We start from the raw sequence: 25267 nt of genomic DNA on the forward strand, positions 1-25267 counted from the left end.
GGTGCATTAACAAATTTCATAAATGATGCTAACCAATTATTTTCGATGATTGATCGGATGGTGGTAATGAACCAATCATCAATTATGAGATTTTAACCAATTCCCAACACTACAAACTATGGCTGAGGTCGTTGTCGGCATGAGTACCGCAGATGTGTACCCCAGGTACGTTTCCGTATGAAACGTACCCTCGGATGATTCTATTCCGCAATGTGTCTTTTTCTTGATCGAACTGTCATACTGTTGTATTAGATGCATTTGATTGTGTTATTTAAGAAATAACCATACACGATAACTGATATTTCGCGGTGCACAATACCACTCGCAATCAGTTGAACGGGGACAACTACACATGGTTTCGGTTTGGGGTTGCGGAAAATGGACTCGTCCACCGTTTAGAGTACTGGGTACGTTTCTGTATATTGACTTTGTTTAGAGTACTTTTCTGTATACCTTTATTATTGTATCATGGCCTGTGCGTATGGTATCATGATACGCATCGTACAGTGACTATGTTTTGTGAGATGGATCATATCTTGACCTATATTTTGTTATGTGTATCATATCGAGAATAATATGCACCATTGACCTATATTTTGTTATGTGTATCATATCGAGAATAATATGCACCATTCCTGAAACCCAATGCTCCAACCAAAATAATCCTCCACACAGCTTATTGCACTGTGCAGCAGGTGCAGTGACATGAGGAAGTTCCGTGTAGCAGATAGTTCACGTGCATTGTTGTAAAGAATGAATGATTTAGTAGCCATGCAAAGAACACAATGCGTGAGACAGTTCTGAGGTAAGAAAATCATTGCGAGAAGGAATTCATATGAGGTTTTATGAATCCATTCTCCTAGGTACAGTCTGACATTTTTATTCTCCTTGCTCTGAGAAAGCGAAATGGCAAAGAGTGTTTGCTTTGTGTAATACCACACCACTGGACATTCAGACAGAGGAGGTTTAGTTGTCACTGCCGTTGTGTAGAATGATGAGGTGGTATTTAAGAAAATGTATCCCCTAATATCCATGCAGTTCTTTCATACACAATACATATATAGCAGTGCATCATAGTTCATGGCGTGTACAAATATGATCTGTATATTTTTGTATTGAAATTGAAGTGAATAAACATGATAAAGTGAATACTTAAAACTACTATATTGAGGTTAAGAAGTCATAAAGGTGGTTCGATTAAAGAAGCCCATTTTCATTACTACCGGTAATATTTAAGCTTTTATATATTGACTTACATCGACTAAAGCGGTGGCTAAAAAGATTCTTAATCGAAAATATTGTTGATGGCTATTTTTTAAAATGATAATTGATTTGAAATTCTGTCATCAATAATATTGTACATAAACATTTGTGATACAATGAAGTTTTAATTTACTCACACAACACACCAAGTTTGGTCTTTATTGATTAGCTGCTTCTAAATTATGTAAAGGAAGCCGTTGCGTTAGTAATCCTTGCATAAACATGACTGTCACCACCCACCAGTGGTTTGAAATATGTTGATTTCTTTCAGATTGTTTTGGTATCAAGTTATTTTTCCAATATTTATTGATAATTGATTTTTAGTTGATGATTATCAATCTCAATGATCTATATCGATAGTCCTCGATACCATGACGACATCTGATGTTGCTTCATGCAAAATTTTCAAATTTGAATGTGATATTTTCACAGGATCACGTTGCCCCTAACTTGTGTGTAACTCGAGTGTCCGCATGTAGAGTTGACTTCAGCCAGTTTTAAAATATGTATAGAACTAGACTAATGTTGTCTCACAGTCCATGAACCATTTTATTTTCCCTACTGCCGAGCCCTCCCTGTAATGCTAAAGCCCGAAATGAAGCAAGTCTTGATTTCCTCAGGTTCTGAATTTCCGGACTCCCTGGGGCTCCTTTTGAATTTAAATGGGTTTGTTTGTGACTATCAAAATTATATATATTCAGAGACTGTGTGTTAGTGTAAGTGCTAACCCAGTGCTACAGAATACCTCAGTGACACTGTGTAATACGGATGTGTCTAACAGGAGGTGGTCCTGTATGTTTCAGCTCTGCATGATCACGGTGATATCACTAAAATATGCAGTGTTGCATTACACAACATCCCCTTCATCAAGGGTAACAAAACCCTCAACGCTTTAACAGATGTTAACTTGTGTTGAAAAGTACAATGTTTCAAAACTTTTTTCAGAAAATATTCCTGAAAGTTTGGAGAAGAGTATTGGATGGTAACCATGAAATAGATTTCCAAATTTCCACAAATGTTTATGGTCAGAATGAACCTGATGAAAAGGAATCAATCCATATTTTTACAATGGCTGAATCGTTCATGAGTACCTCTTGCTCTATAGATCTACCCTGCTTACAGAGCCATGTCCACCCCATTTGGTAGGTCGTAACTTTCCCAGACATATATCATGTTTATTTGGTCTATTTGGCCCCTGAAGGACTTTCCGTTATTTATTCCACTCAAAAGAGGTGAATAACACCAGATTCCTTTGTATTTCATCTGTATAGTTAATCTGTCATGCCATAATGAATAACCGGAGGTCTTTGAAAGGGAAGGGTGTATGATCTTTTGATAAATGTATTTTTCTAGGTCCAAAACATGAATACGAGTGTCCTTGGCTAGCATTCCTTGGTGTGTTTAGGCCCTAACATTGCTCATGATCAGAAACCTGTTGCAGATAGGAATTTTAAATTGCAACTTCTGGAAAGGCACTCACTGACACCAAGAACTTTCAATAGATTTCTTATCACAACAGAAATTACATTTTTGTGTGACCTGATATAGCTATTGATATAAATCAGTCCGATAACTCTCTCTTGGGTGTCTTAAAAGAGACAGATTAGTCTTGGGTGTCTTAAAAGAGTCAGGTTACTCTCAGGTGTCTTAAAAGATAAAGATTACTCTCAGGTATCTTAAAATAGTCAGATTACTCTCAGGTGTTCTAAAAGAGATGGATTACTCTCAGGTGTCTTAAAAGAGACAGATTACTCTTAGGTGTCTTAAAAGTGAAAGATTACTATCATGTGTCTTAAAAGTGAAAGATTACTATCATGTGTCTTAAAAGAGTCAGATTACTCACAGGTGTCATAAGAGTCAGATTACTCTCAGGTGTCTTAAAAGAGAAAGATTACTCTCCGGTAGCTTAAAGTAGTCAGATTACTCTCAGGTGTTTTAAAAGAGATGGATTACTCTCAGGTGTCTTAAAAGAATCAGATTACTCTCAGGTATCTTAAAATAGTCAGATTACTCTCAGGTGTTTTAAAAGAGACAGATTACTCTCAGGTGTCATAAAAGTGAAAGACTACTCTCAGGTGTCTTAAAAGAGTCAGATTACTCACTGGTGTCATAAAAGAGACAGATCACCCTCAGGTGTCTTAAAAGAGAAAGACTACTCTCAGGTATCTTGAAATAGTCAGATAACTCTCAGGTGTTTTAAAATAGACGGATTACTCTCAGGTGTCTTAAAAGAATCAGATTACTCTCAGGTATCTTAAAATAGTCAGATTACTCTCAGGTGTTTTAAAAGAGATGGATTACTCTCAGGTGTCTTGAAAGAGACAGATTACTCTCAGGTGTCATAAAAGTGAAAGACTACTCTCAGGTGTCTTAAAAGAGTCAGATTACTCACTGGTGTCTTAAAAGAGAAAAATTACTCTCAGGTATCTTAAAATAGTCAGATACATCTCAGGTGTTTTAAAATAGACGGATTACTCTCAGGTGTCTTAAAAGAATCAGATTACTCTCAGGTGTTTTAAAAGAGATGGATTACTCTCAGGTGTCTTGAAAGAGTCAGATTACTCACTGGTGTCTTAAAAGAGAAAAATTACTCTCAGGTATCTTAAAATAGTCAGATACATCTCAGGTGTTTTAAAATAGACGGATTACTCTGAGGTGTCTTAGAAGAATCAGATTACTCTCAGGTGTCTTAAAAGAATCAGATTACTCTCAGGTATCTTAAAAGAGTCAGATTACTCCCGGGTGTCTTAAAAGTCAATTAACAATTCATATCCATAAAAGATGTACAATTTTTGTCAGATAAAACTCTTCTTGACACAGTAAACTCGTCACTGCTCATGTGTTCTGGCAGGTAGTCCCTGCCTTATGAATGATTTATCTAGTCGTCAGTTCAGACATTGATTAGCCCGACAAGTCAAACAATGCCTGTTCCACTAATGGGTATCTGCCATTCTGTCGTTCTTTACAAATAGAAGAAAGCCAGTTAATACAACTCTGTCAGACTGGATCTGCTGAACCACTGCTCCGTGACCCTGCCTTGTGACCTTGCCAGGAGATTTCGGTGTCCTTGTGGCCGTGGGATTGCGTGTCAGTATTTTGGTTCAAAGGATTTTGTGTTCATGTTTGGTAGAGCATTACAGGGAGAGTATTGCACACTTGCCAAAAACTTCTTGCTGAAAAACAACAATTATGCTAACTAACTCATGGCATTTTTTTTTGTTTATCATGTTTTTTAATGAACTTTTTTGTGACAATTTCTGGCTATACTTGTTGATGTTCTGACCAATGTTTATGGGTTATATTATACTTCTTTGTAGTCTGAGAGTCTGACTTTATACTGGCACTATTTATATAACTTTTTTATCCCCTAAACATGTTGAATGATTGCTTGTCTTAAATTAAAGTTTGAATAGATGTTATGTAGAAAAAATGGAAATAATCTTTATGCAAATTCCTTCAATTATCTTTAATATGTCTGCCTTGAATGAGTGTTTTATGTGCGTTGTCCAATGATGTTTGGAAATAAATAGACGCTACTACACGGAATTATTGGATTTAAGTTTCAAGTCCTATTCCTAATTTTGCATGGTCTAATTCTGAAGTTGTTTGCTATGGCTACTCAGAAATTGATGTATGTTTGAAGAAAGTTTTCCTTTATGAGATTGAGTTCGTACACCAAATGTGGAACCTTTCTTCAAGTACAGTATGTTAAATAACTGACTAGCAAGCTTGGTTGTCACAGTTTCTCAATGTGGATTTGACTTATGGTGACAGTTGTACAAGGAGACGTAATGGATGAAGAACTTGGGTCAATGCACACATCGATGCTCAAGATAATAATCACTGGCTTATCTAGTCCATCATATGGGTGAAACCTAGTTGAGTGCCTTTTTAACCAACAAATAAAACAATGCTGATATGGCAGAATGGTTGTTGCAGAGAATTGCTGTATACAGTGATGTCCTTAGTCATGCAAGAACCTGATGATGGGGTTTGAATTTTTGTATATACCCTGATTGTGTGGACAGATTAGTCAGTTCTGTACTTGTTCAGGGGGGCGGTGGGGTAGCTTAGTGGTTAAAGTGTTCGCTCGTCACGCCGAAGGCCCGGGTTCGATTCCCCACATGGGTACAATATGTGAAGCCCTTTTCTGATGTCCCCCCGCCTTGATATTGCTGGATCATTGCTAAAAGTGGCACAAAACCATACACACTCACTCACTCATTCAGTATAGTACCTGTGCCAGTCAGTATCACCACAGTGGTAAATGTCGGAGACCAGACATCAAACTGACGCTGTTATATCTGTGAACAAATGTTCAAAGCAGTGTTAAAAAGCAAACTTCCTCCCTCAGTGCATATGTAGGTGCTGAGTCACCAGTCTCTGAAGACATTGTGAGTAATGACCAAGATGTGGAACATATTGAAGCAGTTTGTTGTGTTCGTGTGCAGTCCATCTCAAGCATGTTTAGGACACGCCATTCCGAAACTCTCTGGTGTAATTCACCAGATATAAACAGAAATTAATCACATTTTTTAAAATCTAAAGCACAATCATTAAATACTTTGAACTGTTACAGACAGGGAAACCAAATTTGATATGTGTTTTCAGGACACAAATGATAGAGTGATTAGGGCTGCGTAATATAACCGGTTTGCCAGTATTTACCGGTTCAGACATGAAAACGATACGTATTGCGATTACGCTGATCGAAAACCGGTATTTTGACTTGCAATTGGAAAACTTCGTAACACTCGGAAATCTTCGGGTATTTCCTTTTTTCATTTGCGCTAAATATTATTCCCATTATTATTTTATCATGATTAAAAGTTCTTATTAAAGCTTAATCAAGCGTGGTAATTTGGTTGTGTTTTTGCTCTATAAATCAAGCATTAACTTTTGCATCACAATATATCGCAATATGAAAATTCCCTGCAATACCCACCCCTAGGAGTGATGGAGTTTGAAAACGGAAACCGTGTTACAATTTGTTACAGAGTTATGGCCCTTGTCATGCGTTTCTTGACTTAGTGCATGGTATCCCCAATGGCAACAGATTTTCTCAGTAACCGTTTTAGACAGGGAACCCTAATGTGGTATATGTTTATATGTTTCAGGACATGAATGTCATGGTTGAGTTAAAAAACAGGAACCAAACAGGAACAGAATTAGGGATATTGATGACCATATCTTCTTCTTGTTATTTCAGTTTCAAAATGGTCACAACACATTTTCAATTAATTATTTATCAAATTGTCGTTGGAATTTTTTTCTCAGTGAAAATGTTTTCCCAAAAGAATTTATTGGGTAATTACCTTTGCTTTTCCATGCTTTGGAAAATATGTATTGCTACTCATATTGTATCATAATATTTTCACAGTTTTGTTGTAATGGTTGCTAAGTAGGAAAAGCTTGAATTTGGAAATATTAGACAGAATTTATATGCGTATTGTTCTAATATAGAAGTGTCAACATTTTCCTGTCTAATGGTTGTGGCCTTACCATATTGCACTGAAAATACTGGTTGTCAAAGATGTGACAGACATATCTTTTTGAAAAACTCTTCTATTTAATGTTCAACCTGGTCCATTTTGTCAACTTTTGCATAAATATGTTGTTGGTGACCTATATCCTTACCCAGAATTCCCTCACATCCTCAGAACCACTACTGAAGGAGATGCTCGCCCAACTCACTCTAACACTGTTGATACAGATTTATCTGTGTTTTTTCAATACGTCTGAACGGTTATAGTGTTGATATTTATCACACGTCAAGTGTAATCTAAGATGTCCCAAGGTTATTGATCATGTGTACGTTTTCTTCGCTTACAGTGGCATTAATGTGAATTCTTGCACTTTGGAGACATGTTGCGACGATCATGGACAGGTTTTTTTTTCAAGCAGACCTGTATCTTATCCCTATATTAGGGACCGTTCATAATTTATGACTTTGGGGGTGGGTGTGTGTGTGTTTTGATGATGACTTTAAGGGGGGGTCACCCATTTTGTTCTGAGAAGCTAGGGTGGTCAGCAATTTTGTACACACGTATTAGGGGGGTCAGCGATTTAGTACATAAAAATATTTTTAAAATTATGCTTAGAAATTATGGGAAGTGGAGGGGGGGTCATTGAATTTGTACATGACATGCAGGGCGGGGTCACTAATTTTGTAAAGAATTTTAGGGGGGGGGGGTCATTCACATTGTACATGCTTCTCCATAAAAATCATCATCACCCCTCCTTGCCATAAATTATGAACGGTCCCTTATGCAGAAGTTTTTTTCTCTAAAAGTTATGAACCCAGGCTGTTTTGTGTCTTTGTAAGTAAAATGAATCCAATTTTTCCATTTCGTCTTCATAACTAGCAAATTGTATCTAAACTCTAAAAGGATATGCAAGTCTAGATCAGACAAGGATCACTGGATTGTCTGGTCCAAACTCAGATTTTTATGGACCGCTGGAATTGTGCTGATTGAGGAATTAAACATCAAACCAACCAACCAACCAACCAAAACCAAGTATAAATTCTTTGATTTCACAGAAGAGCCGGAAAGGTTAGAATTAGGAACAGGAAGTATTTAAATAAAAGCAACATGTGTTTAAAGACTAATATCAGTGTTTTGTCCAGCGTGCTGTTAGGGTTAAACAGAAAATTATGTACCAGAATATGTTTGTGCATTTGTGTCTCTGATCTGACTAAATGCCATGTGTTTCTGAAATGTTACACATCTAACATATCAAAGATCGTCTGTGTTTCTACACAGTTTGCTCCTGGAGATGTTACCTTTCTCTTGGTGGAAATCCGTGGAAACCCGTTGATACAAGGGGCAAGGGTTGCCTCAGTTGTTTAAGGACTGCACCGAGGGACCTTGGGTTATCTAAATATACATGTATCTGGCGCTTTGGTTTCGCCATGTCATGGTTTTTATTTGCAGATGTGACTTGCAAGACCATTAGTATGCTAAGAGGTGTTAGGTTTAGTTTTATTTCAGTATAGAATTTGAAGGTGATTTTGAGTTTAACAAACTTTTGTAATTTTGAGTTTTCCCCATTTGTCTTAAATAGGCAGTTACAGTAGTATGGAATCCTACTTATCAGTTTGTTATGATTATGAAAATGGTAAATGGTTAAGTGTTGTATATCCCTCGGCTTTCTGCCTACATGTCGCTGACACATTGTGATTTAGATGTAATCCTGTTGGGAACATAAGACCCCCAGATGTCTGGGGTTCAAGGTGCTTCAGTTGCCTCCCTTGGACACACAAGGAACCTAACACTGTGGGTTGAAATCCTGATTAGGTTTCTGAGTTTGTCTACTACATGCCTGTACTTGGAGTTTTACCAAGATTGTTAATGTCTTGGGACTTGCATCAATTTCCTCAAACATTAAGCTGCGTGTAACAACTAACAAACAATAAACGCACTCACTCACTCACTCTGTCTTATTCGCTCGTTCGCTCACACACACACACACACACACACACTCACTCACTTTTCAAATTGGCATCAACCTGAATTATTCACACTTTTATATAACTTTTTATGATGCAGTTGAGGAAACAATACTAAATAATGAAAAACTATCTTGTATGTATATTAACAAGAGAGCTTTGGCTTGGTCTTGTGTTTAAATACAGTTCTGTGTTTGCTGTGACAGGTAGTTGTCCTCCGGAGGAGGTCAATGATTGCAGGTGTTGTGACATCCCCACATTATCAGGTGTTGTGAAATCCGACCCAGTTTACCTCTGTTGACATTGTCAGGTCACTATGTGCGACATCAACACTTCATGACCATGAAGGATGTTTACTAGTTTCTATCAGCTGTTGAAATAAAAGTGCAACCGAAACAATGTACTGTTTTGATCTACCCCTCCATTGTCTTCTAACTGCTGTTGATACTATAGTTATTCACAGCCATTGTACCACACCCATTCTATGCTGTTCAAATGTATGGGGGTTTGAAAACCTAAAAGAAAAAAGACATTATACATTTTTGAAACTTGCAGCTTGATTAAGAAATTCAATGCCAAGTTATGGTATATGGTGAACTTGAGAGGAAACCAATTTATGTAAAAGTATTTAAATGTATGATAATGTATGACACAAAGTGATTTGCTAAAATGGCATAAATTATCATATATAAATTTTTAACAGCTATGTAATCCTGCATGAAGACTCAATTGCCATATATTGTGTGATTTCATAATATATTAAATGGTGTTGGACAATACTTGGAAAATCGGTCAGCGTCCCAGAAACTGAAATGACCGAAATCCAAGCGTTGTAGGTCAAGCAAACATGTCATTGATTGAATGTATGGTTGCTTAGCAGAAACTGAAACTAATACGAAGTAGTTCTAAATGAAGGAATTAAATCATTTGAAGGAATTAAATAATAATTTTGGTCCTGGGCGAGTAAATTGTAAAACTTAAGGGAAACTTAAATGAAATAAATAATAATATGTACATTTGTTTATTATGGAAACAAGACTTTCTTCAACTTATTTTCATGCAAATGCAAATTCATAAATGTTAAAAAAGTATCTAAGTAGAAACATCGTGAACTATATTTTTAAACGTACATGATTTGTAGGTTGGTAATAGCTATATGCTGATGATGTCCAAACAGTGAAATGAAGGTCTTTGATTGATTTTTACAAATAGTCGTGGATATACTAACACACAAACCCTGTGTGGAATAAGGTCGGAATTGAACACCACTGTGCTGGTTGTGACTGACTGGATTCCGGTTTACAGTTTGGTATCGTGGTCACCATGCCCATTACCTTGGTTCACTTCTCACAGTATCAATCAATGGACGTCCTGGTCCACACTTGACAACTACAGGCCACCTTCATACAGCTGTCAAAGTAGGTGATGCTGTGGCCGCTATTTTTTCACTTTGCCCGCTATTTTTCACTTTGAGCGTCTGCTACATACCCAGTCATTCCATCATGAAGATCTGGTTAGAACTGGTTTACAGCAACACATTGCTGCTGTTAGTTGACTAACGGGATCAGATAGCCATTGTACAAAATGATCTTAGAGGGAAGGTGATCGTAACTCCCATACCTTAACATAGACTTACGCCAGTCTTAGCATTAAGGTTGTCTTGTACAATGACACCCAGTGGTCAAACTCACTGACTTGTTTGACTGACTGACTGACTGAGTTTAGTTTTACGCCGCTTTTAGCAATATCACGGCTGGGGACACCAGAAATGGGCTTGTACACATTGTGCCCATGTGGGGAATCGAACCCATGTGGGGAATCGAACCGGGACAGGACGAGCCAACGCTTTAACCACTAGGCTACCCCTCCGCCCTTGACTTGTTTGAAGCATGTCGTCATCTTCCAACTGCACAGATCAATGTACCTGATGTCAATCACTGGATTATCTGGTCCAGACTCATTATTAGCTGACCACATGGTTCTATAGTCAGAGTGATGCTCAGTGTGGTTTTGAACAACAAACAACCAAACAACACATCTAGGTGACCCAGTGGCCTTTAATGTTCCCTTTGGTGAAGTGCAGGTCAACTTAGATGGTTATGTTAGTGTAACATTGTATCCATATACGCAGAATCTGTGACATGAATGTACCTACGAACTGACCATATTTTTTTTTTCAGGTGATACAGCATCAGACAGTGAAGTACGAGATGATACCATTGTCACCTCTGTCCAAACACAGATTAAGTAAGTCGTTGCATCTTATCAGTCGTCGAACTTAACCCAATATGTGGAGCAGTTGTCCTAGATATATGTCACTGTGTTGTAAGAGAGCATACACAAGTCAGCACAGTCTGTCTCATTCTGAACCATCTTATAGGAGGATCCGGGTTAGAATTGGTCTTCAGCAACCCATGCTTGTCGTTTGAGGCGATCGGGTGGTCAGGCCGTCAGCTGGAAAGCCTGGAATATTGCCGAGTGCGGCGTAAAGCAACAAACAGACAAAAAAGATTTTCAGTGTATCGATTTGTGAAACTTTCATGTACTTCATGTTATATGAAGAAACTAATGCTAATAGATCCATGTTATCAGTTATCGAACTGAACCCAATATGGAGCACTTGTCTGAGATAATGTCACTGTGTTGAGAAAGCAATCACAAGCCAGTATAGTCTGGTTCATGGTCTCTGTACCATCTTATATAGACATTCAATGTATCGATGTGTGAAACATTAATGAACTGCATGTTACGTGAAGAACTAATAGATCCATGTTAGCTATTGATGTCAGAAACAGCATAAGTAGGCTGTTACAACTTGACCAGCAGGCCAACTGGGCCTGGGCATTTGATGGCCGGATGAAGCCGAGGGTTGTGTTTTATGAAAAGACATTTGTTCTGGAAAAGTAATTTTACTCAAACAAGTAATGTAGTTTGGTTCCTTCAACCATATTATTTTCCTTTTCTCTCAGCCCTTACTGTAATGCAATAGCCTTAAATAAGGCTACTCTGGATTTTTCACTAAATCCGTTCTGACTCTGGCTCCAGTTTAATTTCAATGTAGTTGTTTCTATCAAAATATTTTTTAAGAAACTAAGTGAAAGTCTGCGCTATATTCTGGATGAGAGTAGCCAGTGTTTGAAGTAAACTATTGAAATCAAGGAGTCTCTGGTGTTTTTCTCTTTTAAACTTTCAATAGCGGTAATTTGTTCATGTGACCATACTGTAAAGAGTTGTCTCCCTTAGTCATGCTGAAATCCAATGTAGAAGAACTCAAACAGCCCCATTACGTTCATAGCTCCAAGTCAGTCCTTGTCTGAGACGGAGGAGTATTGTAGGACAGTAGGAGTGTTGGAAATGTGACACAAAAGTCTGTTGCTTCTCGTCATTACCACTGTTCAAAATTAAGCATGAAAGTAAGAAACCGTCCTTGTCGCATCCTCACTGTTCAACTTTTAGGGGTTCAGTGGTTGGTTTTAACCAGGTTTGAATCCTGATATAGATACTGTTTTTGAAGCCCATGTTTTGTCTCTGCTACCTTGATATCTATTTGCGTGTGGCCCATGAAGATATGGGTTAGAATTGATCTTCAGTATCCCATGCTTGTTGTAAGAGGCGGCTAACATGATCGGGTGGTCAGGCTCGCTGACTTGGTTGGCACATGTCATCGTATCCCAAATGCATAGACTGGATTGTCTGGTCCAGACTCAATTATTTACAGACTGCCACAATATAGCTGGAATATTGCTGCGTGCAGCGCAAAACTTAAACTCACTCTCTCACTTTCATTGCATATTGTGCCATGTTTATAATTATGTACGATATAGATATAGAATGTTATACTAGTGCATTTGGATGTTATATATTGAACGAGAAGATGTCATGGGAGCAGAGAAACAACGAGGTGTTTCTGTGTTTCTCTGCTCCCATGACATCTTCGAATTCAATACAAAATATCCAAATGCACTAGTATGACTTTCTATATTTATTATATACCCTCTTATCTTGCATGGATCTGTTACTTAATAAAACAAATCATAGCAGTAGCAATGTAGAACCGGCAGGGGTTCAATATGGAATCTAGGGTGCAATACGGAATCTGACCACGTTATCCGTATTACACCCCTGTATTGCTATCCTAAGTTTACATGGGTATATAAATTTGCTTTTTCTCATGTTTCAGGTATGTTGAGAAATGTCTAAGGTATATTGTGTTGTGTTTCAGGTATGTTAAAAAGGAAGGTTTTAGTGTTGGATCTTGATGAAACACTTATACATTCACATCACGACGGTGTTCTACGACAGACAGTCAAACCGGGTACACCTCCAGACTTTGTCCTAAAAGTGAGTACACTCAACACATGTCAGATGTATTAACACACATGTTTGCAGCCAGTGAGGCAACGTGACAGCTTAGTAGTTCATGTGGTTTAGCATCTGAAGGTCCGTGTTCAGTTCCCTATATGGGTGCAGTTGGTCCTTTCCTGGGATCCCTGGCTGTTATGTTGCTGGAATATTGCTGGAGTATAGCTGGAGTATTGCAGGAATAATGCTAGTGTATAGCTGGAATATTGCTGGAATAATGCTGGAATAATGCTGGAGTATTGCTGGAATATTGCTGGAATAATGCTAGAGTATAGCTGGAATATTGCTGGAATAATGCTAGAGTATAGCTGGAATATTGCTGGAATAATGCTGGAGTATTGCTGGAATAATGCTAGAGTATAGCTGGATTATTGCTGGAATAATGCTAGAGTATAGCTGGAATATTGCTGGAATAATGCTAGAGTATAGCTGGATTATTGCTGGAATAATGCTGGAATAATGCTAGAGTATAGCTGGAATATTGCTGGAATAATGCTAGAGTATAGCTGGATTATTGCTGGAATAATGCTAGAGTATAGCTGGAATATTGCTGGAATAATGCTAGAGTATAGCTGGATTATTGCTGGAATATTGCTGGAATAATGCTAGAGTATAGCTGGAATATTGCTGGAATAATGCTAGAGTATAGCTGGATTATTGCTGGAATAATGCTAGAGTATAGCTGGAATATTGCTGGAATAATGCTAGAGTATAGCTGGATTATTGCTGGAATAATATAGAGCTGGATTATTGCTGGATTATTGCTGGAATAATGCTAGAGTATAGCTGGATTATTGCTGGAATATTGCTGGAATAATGCTAGAGTATAGCTGGATTATTGCTGGAATAATGCTAGAGTATAGCTGGAATAATGCTGGAATAATGCTAGAGTATAGCTGGATTATTGCTGGAATATTGCTGGAATAATGCTAGAGTATAGCTGGAATAATGCTAGAGTATAGCTGGAATATTGCTGGAATAATGCTGGAGTATTGCTGGAATAATGCTAGAGTATAGCTGGAATATTGCTGGAATAATGCTAGAGTATAGCTGGATTATTGCTGGAATATTGCTGGAATAATGCTAGAGTATAGCTGGAATATTGCTGGAATAATGCTAGAGTATAGCTGGAATATTGCTGGAATAATGCTAGAGTATAGCTGGAATATTGCTGGAATAATGCTAGAGTATAGCTGGATTATTGCTGGAATATTGCTGGAATAATGCTAGAGTATAGCTGGAATATTGCTGGAATAATGCTAGAGTATAGCTGGATTATTGCTGGAATATTGCTGGAATAATGCTAGAGTATAGCTGGATTATTGCTGGAATATTGCTGGAATAATGCTAGAGTATAGCTGGATTATTGCTGGAATAATGCTAGAGTATAGCTGGATTATTGCTGGAATATTGCTGGAATAATGCTAGAGTATTGCTGGAATATTGCTGGAATAATGCTAGAGTATAGCTGGATTATTGCTGGAATAATGCTGGAATAATGCTAGAGTATAGCTGGAATATTGCTGGAATAATGCTAGAGTATAGCTGGATTATTGCTGGAATAATGCTGGAGTATAGCTGGAATATTGCTGGAATAATGCTAGAGTATAGCTGGATTATTGCTGGAATATTGCTGGAATAATGCTAGAGTATAGCTGGAATATTGCTGGAATAATGCTAGAGTATAGCTGGATTATTGCTGGAATAATGCTAGAGTATAGCTGGAATATTGCTGGAATAATGCTAGAGTATAGCTGGATTATTGCTGGAATAATGCTAGAGTATAGCTGGATTATTGCTGGATTATTGCTGGAATAATGCTAGAGTATAGCTGGATTATTGCTGGAATATTGCTGGAATAATGCTAGAGTATAGCTGGATTATTGCTGGAATAATGCTAGAGTATAGCTGGAATATTGCTGGAATAATGCTAGAGTATAGCTGGATTATTGCTGGAATATTGCTGGAATAATGCTAGAGTATAGCTGGAATATTGCTAGAGAATAGCTGAATATTGCTGGAATAATGCTAGAGTATAGCTGGAATAATGCTAGAGTATAGCTGGAATATTGCTGGAATAATGCTAGAGTATAGCTGGATTATTGCTGGAATATTGCTGGAATAATGCTAGAGTATAGCTGGAATATTGCTGGAATAATGCTAGAGTATAGCTGGAATATTGCTGGAATAATGCTAGAGTATAGCTGGAATATTGCTGGAATAATGCTAGAGTATAGCTGGATTATTGCTGGAATATTGCTGGAATAATGCTAGAGTATAGCTGGATTATTGCTGGAATAATGCTAGAGTATAGCTGGATTATTGCTGGAATATTGCTGGAATAATGCTAGAGGATAGCTGGATTATTGCTGGAATATTGCTGGAATAATGCTAGAGAATAGCTGGAATATTGCTGGAATAATGCTGGAGTATAGCTGGAATAATGCTAGAATAATGCTGGAATAATGCTTCAAATAGCATTAAACCAAACTCAATAACTCATACTTGCACTAAATCAATAAGATCATTAAACAAGATTTTCATTTTTGTGTGTGTTTAAATGTACATTATCTGTTTATCATAATATCAATGGGAAAGAGTGATGGTGTCAGATATCATATATTTTTGTTGTAGGTCTGATGAATGACATTTGTCTATATGTCTGTAAGACAGTTTGTATTGCCCAATTGTCTTGATAATGTTAAGGTTATACAAATGTATAATACTCGAGTTTCAAAAATTATGACGTAAACATTCCCTCTGGATTATGGTAGCCTTTATTCCTGTGGTTACACAGATACATACAAAAAATGAAATGAAATTTTAAACACTAAGTCATAGCTATTCCTAGTGGTATGTGTGATTTGACTACTGAATTATCTCCCCTGATCCTGACATCACGGCATTGTTGTTTGAAAACCCTCCATAATTTTTCTGTATGGTCTACATACAAGACGCATAGAAGTGAAGTGAAATTTCTCTCAATTATAAGGCTTCTTTTTCTTCATCAAAGCTACAGAAATTTGTCAGTTAAATCACATTGGTCAATATGACAATCACATTCCTTTTTCATATCATTAATTGCTGTTTACTGTTAACAAAGATCTGTAGTCTGTGCCATTATGGGTCACATGACCATGAATATTACCAATTTCAGATTAATTAATAATAATAATTATATGAATAATTAATTATCCCTTACCATATTAGGAAAATTGCAAAGATCAACATGGGGTATTCTGAACGAAAGTTACAGTCTGTACAACTGATTCCATCATTGTCCTCCTTTATCATGTTTATGTCTTTCTACATACAGTTAACAAATTATATTTCAAAGCTTAGCATGGAATGGAAATCGCCAGTTTAAAACTGGCTCTGTTTAAACTGTTTCCTGATTGGCCAATGTCAACTTATTATTTGTCATTTCATTGGGAATTCAGAAAAGGTCCTTCTGATGCAACCTATTTTGTCCCCAAGACATTGGTAAGAACTTTTTTCAGAAACAGCTATTACTGAAGAATCATGAATAAATGTCTACATTGTCTGTGTATTTTTAAAGATTATGTTGCTATCTTTTTTCAGGTTACAATAGACCGACATCCAGTCAGATTCTTCGTGCATAAAAGGCCACATGTTGATTATTTTTTGGAAGTTGTAAGTTTATTTTATCATTCTCCCATTCCACATTACATGAAATAATACTGGCACCTGCTTCATGTCATCAATAGTTTCAGTGTCTGTAGTATCCACCTCCTTGTAGTTGTGGCAGTTGGTAGCCTTGTGGGTAAAGCGTTCCCTCGTCAACCTCAAGACCTGGGTTTGATTCCCTACATTGTTACAATATGTGAAGCCCATTTCTAGTGCCCACTGCTTTGATATTGCTGGAATATTGCTAAAGGAAGATTAATACTAGACTCACTCATTCACTTGTGTAGTTCTGGAGGGGCGGTGGGGTAGCCTAATGGTTAAAGCATTGGCTCTGAAGACCCGGTTCGAATCCCCACATTGTGAAGCCCATTTCTAGTGGCATGATGTTGCAGGAATATTGCAAAGTAAAACAAGCTCAGTCAAAGTGTAGTTCTGGCTGAAGAGTTTCTCCTTGGTTGTGGCAAAGAACTGTTAAAAGGCTTATACTTGTTTGGCAAAAAAACCAAGATGTGTGAGTATAATATGTCTGAGTGTGTTATGTTAACTGGTATAGTGTCTAGATGAGCTTTCACTACAAAACATGTGTTAGTCAGGTTAGTTGAAGCATTGTGGGGGAAGTTAGGTGGCCTAGTGGTTAAAGCATTCACTTGTCACGCCAAAGACATGGGTTAGAATCCCCACATGGGTGGAATGTGTGACGCGTCATTTCTGGTGTTCACCACTGTGATATTGCTGAATTTTGTCTAAAACCGGCTTAAAACCATAATCACTCACTCGCAAAGCATGACATGACATGGTATCTAGATGAGCTGTCACAAAAAAACAATTCAAGCAATGCCATGTCATGGTATCTAGATGAGCACTCAGTACTATTTCAAACATCATCAAGCATCCGACCACATGTGCAGTACTGTTTGTATACAAGTGCAATAATCTTTCATGCATCATAAACTCCTGTGTCACCTCACCTCGTGGGTTCATGCAACAGTTGGAAGGAAAGATAATTGTGATAATGTGTTTTTGAGCATTGGCTTCACCGTTATTCATACATTTTTGAGAACATCCCTACCAGCTGTTTTATTATCGTTGTTCAACAGTTGATGCTCCAATGACAGTAACAGATTGATGAAAGAATAAGTGTCGCGTTTGTTTGATATGAATAAATCATTCTATATATTTTCGAAGTTAATATTGTTCATCTGTCATACTGAAAAATCAAATTGTTCAACTGGAAATTTGCTGAAGTTTGTCCCTGTGTTGAACTTTTGGAGGGGTCGTGAAGAACACAAGACAAAACATGCCAGCTGTTTATATTTTGGTTGAATCATCACAATATTTTGAATCAACTATTGTCAGCATGGTCAGTTTGATTAAGTTAGAATTTTGTAAAACATGATAATACAGTAATATCAAGTAGTTATTGACCTTGACTGGATTTATCTAAACCTGAAACTTGTGTTGGCTTGCTTCACAGATTGAAGGATGAAGGTGGATTCAGTTCAAAACACACTGTACTGATGATGATTAGTCTTATAACAGTGTTTGATCCCAGTTTTCCAAGATAATCCTCATTCCCTATTTGGTTGGAGTGGGTAGCCTTGTGGTTAAAGCTTCCGCTTGTCACGCCAAAGACCAGGGTTCGATTCCCCACATGGGTGCAATGTGTGAAGCCCATTTCTGGTGTCCCCGGCCATGCTATTGCTGGAATACTGCTAAAAGCGGCATAAAATTAAACTCACTCACTCACTCTGAGGTTGCCTCTTTGCATGATATTGTTGGTTGAAAACTACCCCTGCTTGTGAGTTCACGGCTCATTCCACAAAGCAATCGTAGCGATACTTTTACTTTCAGATTGTAGATATCTGAAGCCAACAAAGCAACACAATCATTAATTCCTAAATACTTACATTTATGCAAAACTGCCATGAATATATGAAAGAGTTCACTCTCCAAATATCAATGGGAGAGAATGACAGTTCCAAAATGGCCGTCGTGACAACCATTGTGTTTGACTTGGCATGAATGCTTTTATGTTTAAATCCAAAAATCAATCCATCAATCGAGAGCCATGTTTCACAAAACAACAGAAGAGCTAAGGTGATTGTAGCTCCCATACTTTAACTTGAAAACTGTCAAATCGGATCAGCTGGGAAGGCTTTTGGTTGCATATTTGTAAATATTTTGATCAAGGCTAGAAACATGAAGTTCATTATAAGTGCCCCTAGCATCACCCCAGGTCAGTTATGTCTCCAGTTATCTGAGACAGCATTGATGTAAAGTTGTTGATGTGACAGTATTTCTTTCGATCCCTCACTAATGATGCTTGTGTTGCAGGTGAGCCAGTGGTACGACCTGGTAGTCTTCACAGCCAGTATGGAGATATATGGCGCGGCAGTCGCCGACAAACTCGACAATAACAGGGGGGTTTTACGAAGGAGATACTATAGACAAGTGAGTACATTGATTGCAATATCGATGAAGTGAGGGACAACTTCTAAAGACAAGGGAGTTAATTGACTATCTTAATCCTGTTTCCACCATTGTCTACCTTGGCTTGAATGTAGTCCATCAGCAGCTGTAACAAGTTATGTCAGTGTATGAAATAAGGCCCATCCGACCACCCGACGGTCTAAATTTACAGCTAGCCAGCCCCATGGTCTGGTAATTTTTTTTTTATCTTTCATACATCTGAATAAATTCACCATATTTAGTCTGGTTAAATCCGTTTTGGGCTGGTAATATTTTGAAGTTACCAGCACTGATGTCTGGCTGGAGTTTTGGCTTATTTCATACACTGGTTATGTCCCTTCTCTCTTGCTCCTGTTGGCCAATCAAATTTGCCATCTCATATCTCTTGCATTGTTACTTCAAACAAAATAGCAGCAACCAGTCAAGAAGATCAAAATCTTTGTTGAAATAAAAAAAGGTTTTACCTTGGAGGTGATCAAATTACTTAAGTACCTTGAATTAATAAATGGAGTGATTTCAAAAATATCTGTCAAAAGACTGCTGAGGATTCATAAGCAAATCATGTTCAAGTCCCACGGTCGATTGGACTTGACCTAACTGAAATCCCAAGCAAGGGTGCTAACTCTGCTCTTATATGGTCATTTGACTCCTTAGCCTCAGGTAGATTTTGAAGCAGGACCAATTCAGTTTGTCATTTATGGAGACAAGACCTAACAATACGAGGGCTTGTCGGGATCTTTGTCCAGTGTTTGTTCCTTTTATTACCTTTATCAGAAAAAGCTTTTTGAGGAATACAAACCTAACAAATACAAATATTCCCCTTTCACTGTAGGTGACATGTCTGTAAGCTCAATAACCACAGCATTTTATGTCTTGCCTTCCATATTTAGAACTTTAGTAACTTCCTCAGTCAGTCCTATTTGAGAATGAGAACAGTGGGGTTGCCTAGTGGTTAAAGTGTTTGCTCATGCGAAAACCAGGTTTGATTCCTTAATCGTCCTACAATGTGTGAAGCCCATTTCTGGTGTCCCCCACCTTTATATTGCTGGAATAAAAACGGCTTAAAACCTCCTCCCTCTCCCACCCCCCACCCCTCACTCACTCCTGTATTTATGAATTGATTCTACATCAACTTTCAACAGTTATTTTTATTCTGACTAATATTTCCAATCTGTCACAAGCAGTAGTTGTGTGAAGATTCTTTGTCTCAAGTATTGATTCCTGTCACATGCCACACTGAAACATTGATCACCAGTTTTGTGCTTACCTGCAAACAATGGCTGTTGATTTTTTGAAAGATTTGTGTAGCCATAAATATATTTCATTCCAACAGAGATCCATAATACTCATGTTGTCTGTGTTCAACTGAGCTTTGAAACAACCAAGCCTATAATTTGATCAGCCTGGAATATATGTCACTGTGAGAGCATGCGTAAAGGCCATTACGTTGATGTGGTCATGTTTGTTATGGATTCTCTGTCAGGGGTGGAAATAACTTTAAAATTGCTGGTGTACTCCAGTACAATGGCACATGTAAAATCACTTGCCCTGATAAGTTTTCCACTATACCGGCCGTTTTCTTGTTGATTTTTTAAATAAACAACATTATTAACATTGGAAAGTCAACTGGACACCGGTACAGCGTGATATACAAATTTGCTTGCCCGACAGAAAAAAACACTTGACTCGGACGTCGGGCAATGGGTTATTTCCACCCTGTCTGTGGTAAATGAAATATTGACATGATTGAGTGAGTGAGTTTAGTTTTACACCGCACTCAGCAATATTCCAGCTATATGGTGGTGGTCTGTAAATAATTGAGTCTGGACCAGATAATCCAGTGATCAACAACAGGAGCATAAATATGCGCAATTGGAAACCGATGACATGTGACAACCAAGTCAGCGAGCCTCACTACCCAATCCCGTTAGTCGCCTCTTACGACAAACATGGGTTACTGAAGATCAATATTCTAACCCAGACCTTCACGGGTATAATGAAATATTGCTGAGAGCTTGTACATACCACCTGGTGTCAAAATGTGTCGTAACTGAAGTAATGGTCAGCGTTAAGCTAATCACTCTGTCCTCCACTGTGTTTAACTTGGATGACATCTGACATTGTACAAGAGACATTGTCAGGCAAATTGGGGAAAGAATGGTTCAAAATATGGATTTGTTCCTTTTGTTATTTTTCAAAGGTATTTTAACAATGTACTTTAGACAGCATTCAAAGCAATAATGAGAATCAAAGCATTAGGAAACCTCATTATCTTTTTGGTCCTGTTAATATCAGCAAAGAAAACCCAATCACCTCAACAATTATTTGATGCCATGCTGGATTGACATTAACCAAGAAACGGTCAGTTCCAAGGAAGAATCTTCAAAGACATTTCCTGGGGCCAGATATCAGCCTCTGACTTGGTCATGATACATAATGGCTTGAGATGGTACCTTAGTGTTAAGGCATTCACTTGTCATGCTACATGGAGGTTTGCTGGGAATAGCTGCAACATTGCTGATAGAGTGTGAAGCAATTTTCACTTACTCACTCACTCACTCGTACGCTCACTGCCCACATTGGTACAATGAGTGAAGCCCAGTTTTGGTGTCTCCATGCCCTGATATTGCTGGAATATTGCTAAAAGCAGCATAAAATAAATAAATGGCTTGAGATGGTTGGTTAGTGGTTAAAGTATTCACTTGTCACGCTGAAGAACTGAGTTCGATTCCCAACAATGGTACAATGTGTGAAGCCCATTTCTGGTGTCCCCCCACCATGATATTGCTGGAATATTGATAAAAGTGGCGTAAAACTATACTCACTCACTTATGTTATGAATATTGTTGAACTTCCTTTGAGCAAGTTTACATGGATGACATTTACAACTCACAGAATTATTCCTGACTTGGAAGAAATTCGATAAATAACTAAGATGGTTAACAGAATCATTAATGTTGTCTAATTTTCAAAACATTTTATTCTATGTGCATACTAAGGCGATGTAGTTCAGATACACGGCAGGAGGACAAATAATGGAGTGTGGACTTTGTGTTTGTTTATCAGGTAGTGGCATACTCATTAATGGGGTAGGTTATTCATGAATTACTGGCTTCACGTGTTACAACAAGTATTCTAAAATACGGCTGAGTAAGTTTGAACAAAGGACCCATTTTGAATTATATGGGTGTATTGTGGCCTCTTGAGGGTAACACGAGATGCAATATCCGTTCTTTAGGATCTAGGGTAATAGGGATCCTTTGTATAATGCCTGAGGGGCTGGAATGGGTTTTGCAGAGTTGTGTCCCTTTGGTGTGCCAGGAACCTGTGGTAGTGGGTCTGGGTTTGTCTGCACATACATGTGCTGCTGGGTTTCACCTAAAACTAGGACAGCAGCAGCACTTTACTCCTACATCAAGATGACAAACTACAATATGACCAAAATACTCTGCAAAGAATCATTAAATAAAACTCCAAATATGTGGATCAGCTGGTCACAAACTGTGCCGATTTGCAAGGTGTGCTCTCTAGTTTTCACTACCGGCATAAACATAAAATTGTTCAGGTTCATTATTCAACCTGTGATGATCCAGGTTAGAATTGGTCTCCAGTAACCCATGCTTATCGTAAGAGGTGACTAACGGATCGGGTGGTTAGGCTTGTTGGCTTGGATGACACATGTCATCGGTTCCCAATTGCGTACATCGATGCTCATGCAGTTGATCACCAGGTTATCTGGTCCAGACTCGATTAGTTACAGACCTCCGCCGTATAGCTGTAATGTTGCTGAGTGTGCTGTACAACAACAAACAAACATTTAAACTCTTCATCATAGCTCTAGTAATGAAAAACACATTGTGATGTTCGAAACAACTCTAGTTTCATGTGATCTAAAAAAACCTGAATTTCACCACCCTGGTAGTATTTTGAGCCGTGTATTATGTAAAATGGGGTCATGAAACTGCCTGTTTATCATAAATAATCCACAGACATTAAATGTTCATGATATTGAAGTTTTTCTATAATGAACAATAAGACAAGGAAACAGGGCACTGTCAGGGACAACTAAAGCTGATCACGTATTGATTTCACAGCTTTGTGGTGGAGTGTTTAGAGCTGCTTTCGAGGATTAAAATTACCGTAAAAAGATTGCATACTGTATTGAAGTTTGAAAGTAATACTTTAATGAATTTCAAAGGTCATGTGTTCAATAAACTTGCTTTTTGAGGAAACGACTGTTGATAAATGGGTGCCAGCTGCAGAGATTACAAATATTATGTTGATTAGACCAGACAGTGTTTGAGGGGAGGCGGGGTTGAAAGGTATGCTCGTCACACCGAAAACCCGGGTTAGATTCCCCACATGGGTACAATTTGTGAAGCCCATTTTTGACGTCCCCCACCATGATATTGCTGGAATATTGCGCAGAGCAGCGTAAAATTAAACTCACTGACTTCCCCTGCTTGTGAGTTTGTATCACATGGGTACAGTGAGTGAAGCCCATTTTTGGTGTACCCAATGTGATGTTGATAGAATATTTCTCAACATGGCATAAAACCATACTCATTTAATGACAGTGTTGGAAAACATTATGGATTATTTGGTCCGTGAAGTATTTGTAAGGACCACATACATCGTCATATTTTAATGGTCGCAGGTAGTTCTTGATATATATAATGTTTAATTTTTAAAACCACCATGTCATGCTGATGATGATTGTTAAAAGAACCAGTTGGGTAGTTCTGCATGTTAAACATTCGCTCATCAAAGAAAGACAGGTGTTTGTTTACCTGTATAGGTGCAATGTGTCATGTCCATTCCTGTGTCTACCTGTGTACCCGCTCATACTTGTTGCCCAAAACATAGCGTTCATATTATTTTCTGAGTTGGACTGATTTGCCCTGTGATAATGATTATGTAGGAAATTGTCTAGTCAGTCTTACAGTCCCTGAACCACATTATTTTCCCAACTGTCTATCCTTCCCTGCAATGCTAGAACCCTGAATGAAGATTTCCTCAGGTTCTGACTTTTCCATCTCAATGAGGCTTCTTTCCAAGTTAAATGGGTTTATTTGTGACTGTCACAATTATATGTATTCAGAGACGAAGCGTTAGTCTCTAGAAATTGTGTTTTCTATGGTTAAACTGACTACATGTTATCACTTGTCTACAAGTGCTAAACAGGTGAATTGTGTGCCAGTGTGGTTGGCCATGCATGCTGTTGTTATGACAAGCTTGATTCCAAGCTCAGGTTGCACTGGTGAGATCAAAATTCTTTTGTCACAATGAACATGATAAATATGTTTACATGGTTTGATGTCTTCTTTCTCCGACCGCCTCCGTGGTGTAGTGGTTAGAGCGTCCGCCCGGAGAGCGGAAGGTCGCGGGTTCGATCCCCCGACCCGTCATACCAAAAGACGTAAAAATATGGTACTTGTTGGTCCCCGTCCGGCGTTCGGCATTAATGGGTACAACAAGGACTGGTCGGCTCGGGAGTCAGTATAATGTGTCTGAGTGGGGTATTCATGCTTCACTGCGGCGTGGTATCTCAGTGGGCTAGCACTATAAAACCAGCTTAAGTCTGGGCTAGTGCAAGCAGCCGCACCTACACATACACACGCATGCACGTCGTCATATGAGCAAAATATTCTCAAGCACGACGTTAAACCCAATTTCACCTCACCTCACCTTGTTTCTCCAGTTTTTTGAGAGCCATTATTTGATGAGAGTTTTGTGTGGAAATTGAATTGTATGGTTTCTTTGTTTCAGCATTGTAATTTAGACTGTGGTAGCTACACAAAAGATCTGTCCAATATATGCCCAGACCTGTCAAGTATCTTCATTCTAGACAACTCTCCAGTAGCCTACAGATCCTATCCAAGTAAGTAGCCTACAGATCCTATCCAAGTAAGTAGCCTACAGATCCTATCCAAGTAAGTAGCCTACAGATCCTATCCAAGTAAGTAACTGACAATCACATCCAAGTAAGTAGCCTACAGATCCTATCCAAGTAAGTAGCCTACAGATCCTATCCAAGTAAGTAGCCTACAGATCCTATCCAAGTAAGTAGCCTAC

The 25267-nt window shown here is 38.2% G+C and overlaps 1 protein-coding gene across 1 annotated transcript in view; it reads left to right on the forward strand.

Moving 5' to 3' along the window:
• Positions 1–25267, forward strand: part of LOC124264687 (CTD nuclear envelope phosphatase 1-like) — a 53266-nt gene that overhangs the window by 17422 nt on the left and 10577 nt on the right. Inside the window, exons 2-6 of the mRNA XM_046699444.1 lie at positions 10894–10960; positions 12936–13054; positions 16658–16729; positions 19058–19174; positions 24962–25073. Of these exons, the coding sequence (XP_046555400.1) occupies positions 10894–10960; positions 12936–13054; positions 16658–16729; positions 19058–19174; positions 24962–25073 (487 nt within the window). The remainder of the gene's footprint in view (positions 1–10893; positions 10961–12935; positions 13055–16657; positions 16730–19057; positions 19175–24961; positions 25074–25267) is intronic.

Source organism: Haliotis rubra, unplaced genomic scaffold, assembly GCF_003918875.1.
Source record: "Haliotis rubra isolate DU_JTF1 unplaced genomic scaffold, ASM391887v1 Scf938, whole genome shotgun sequence".
NCBI lineage: Eukaryota > Metazoa > Mollusca > Gastropoda > Lepetellida > Haliotidae > Haliotis > Haliotis rubra.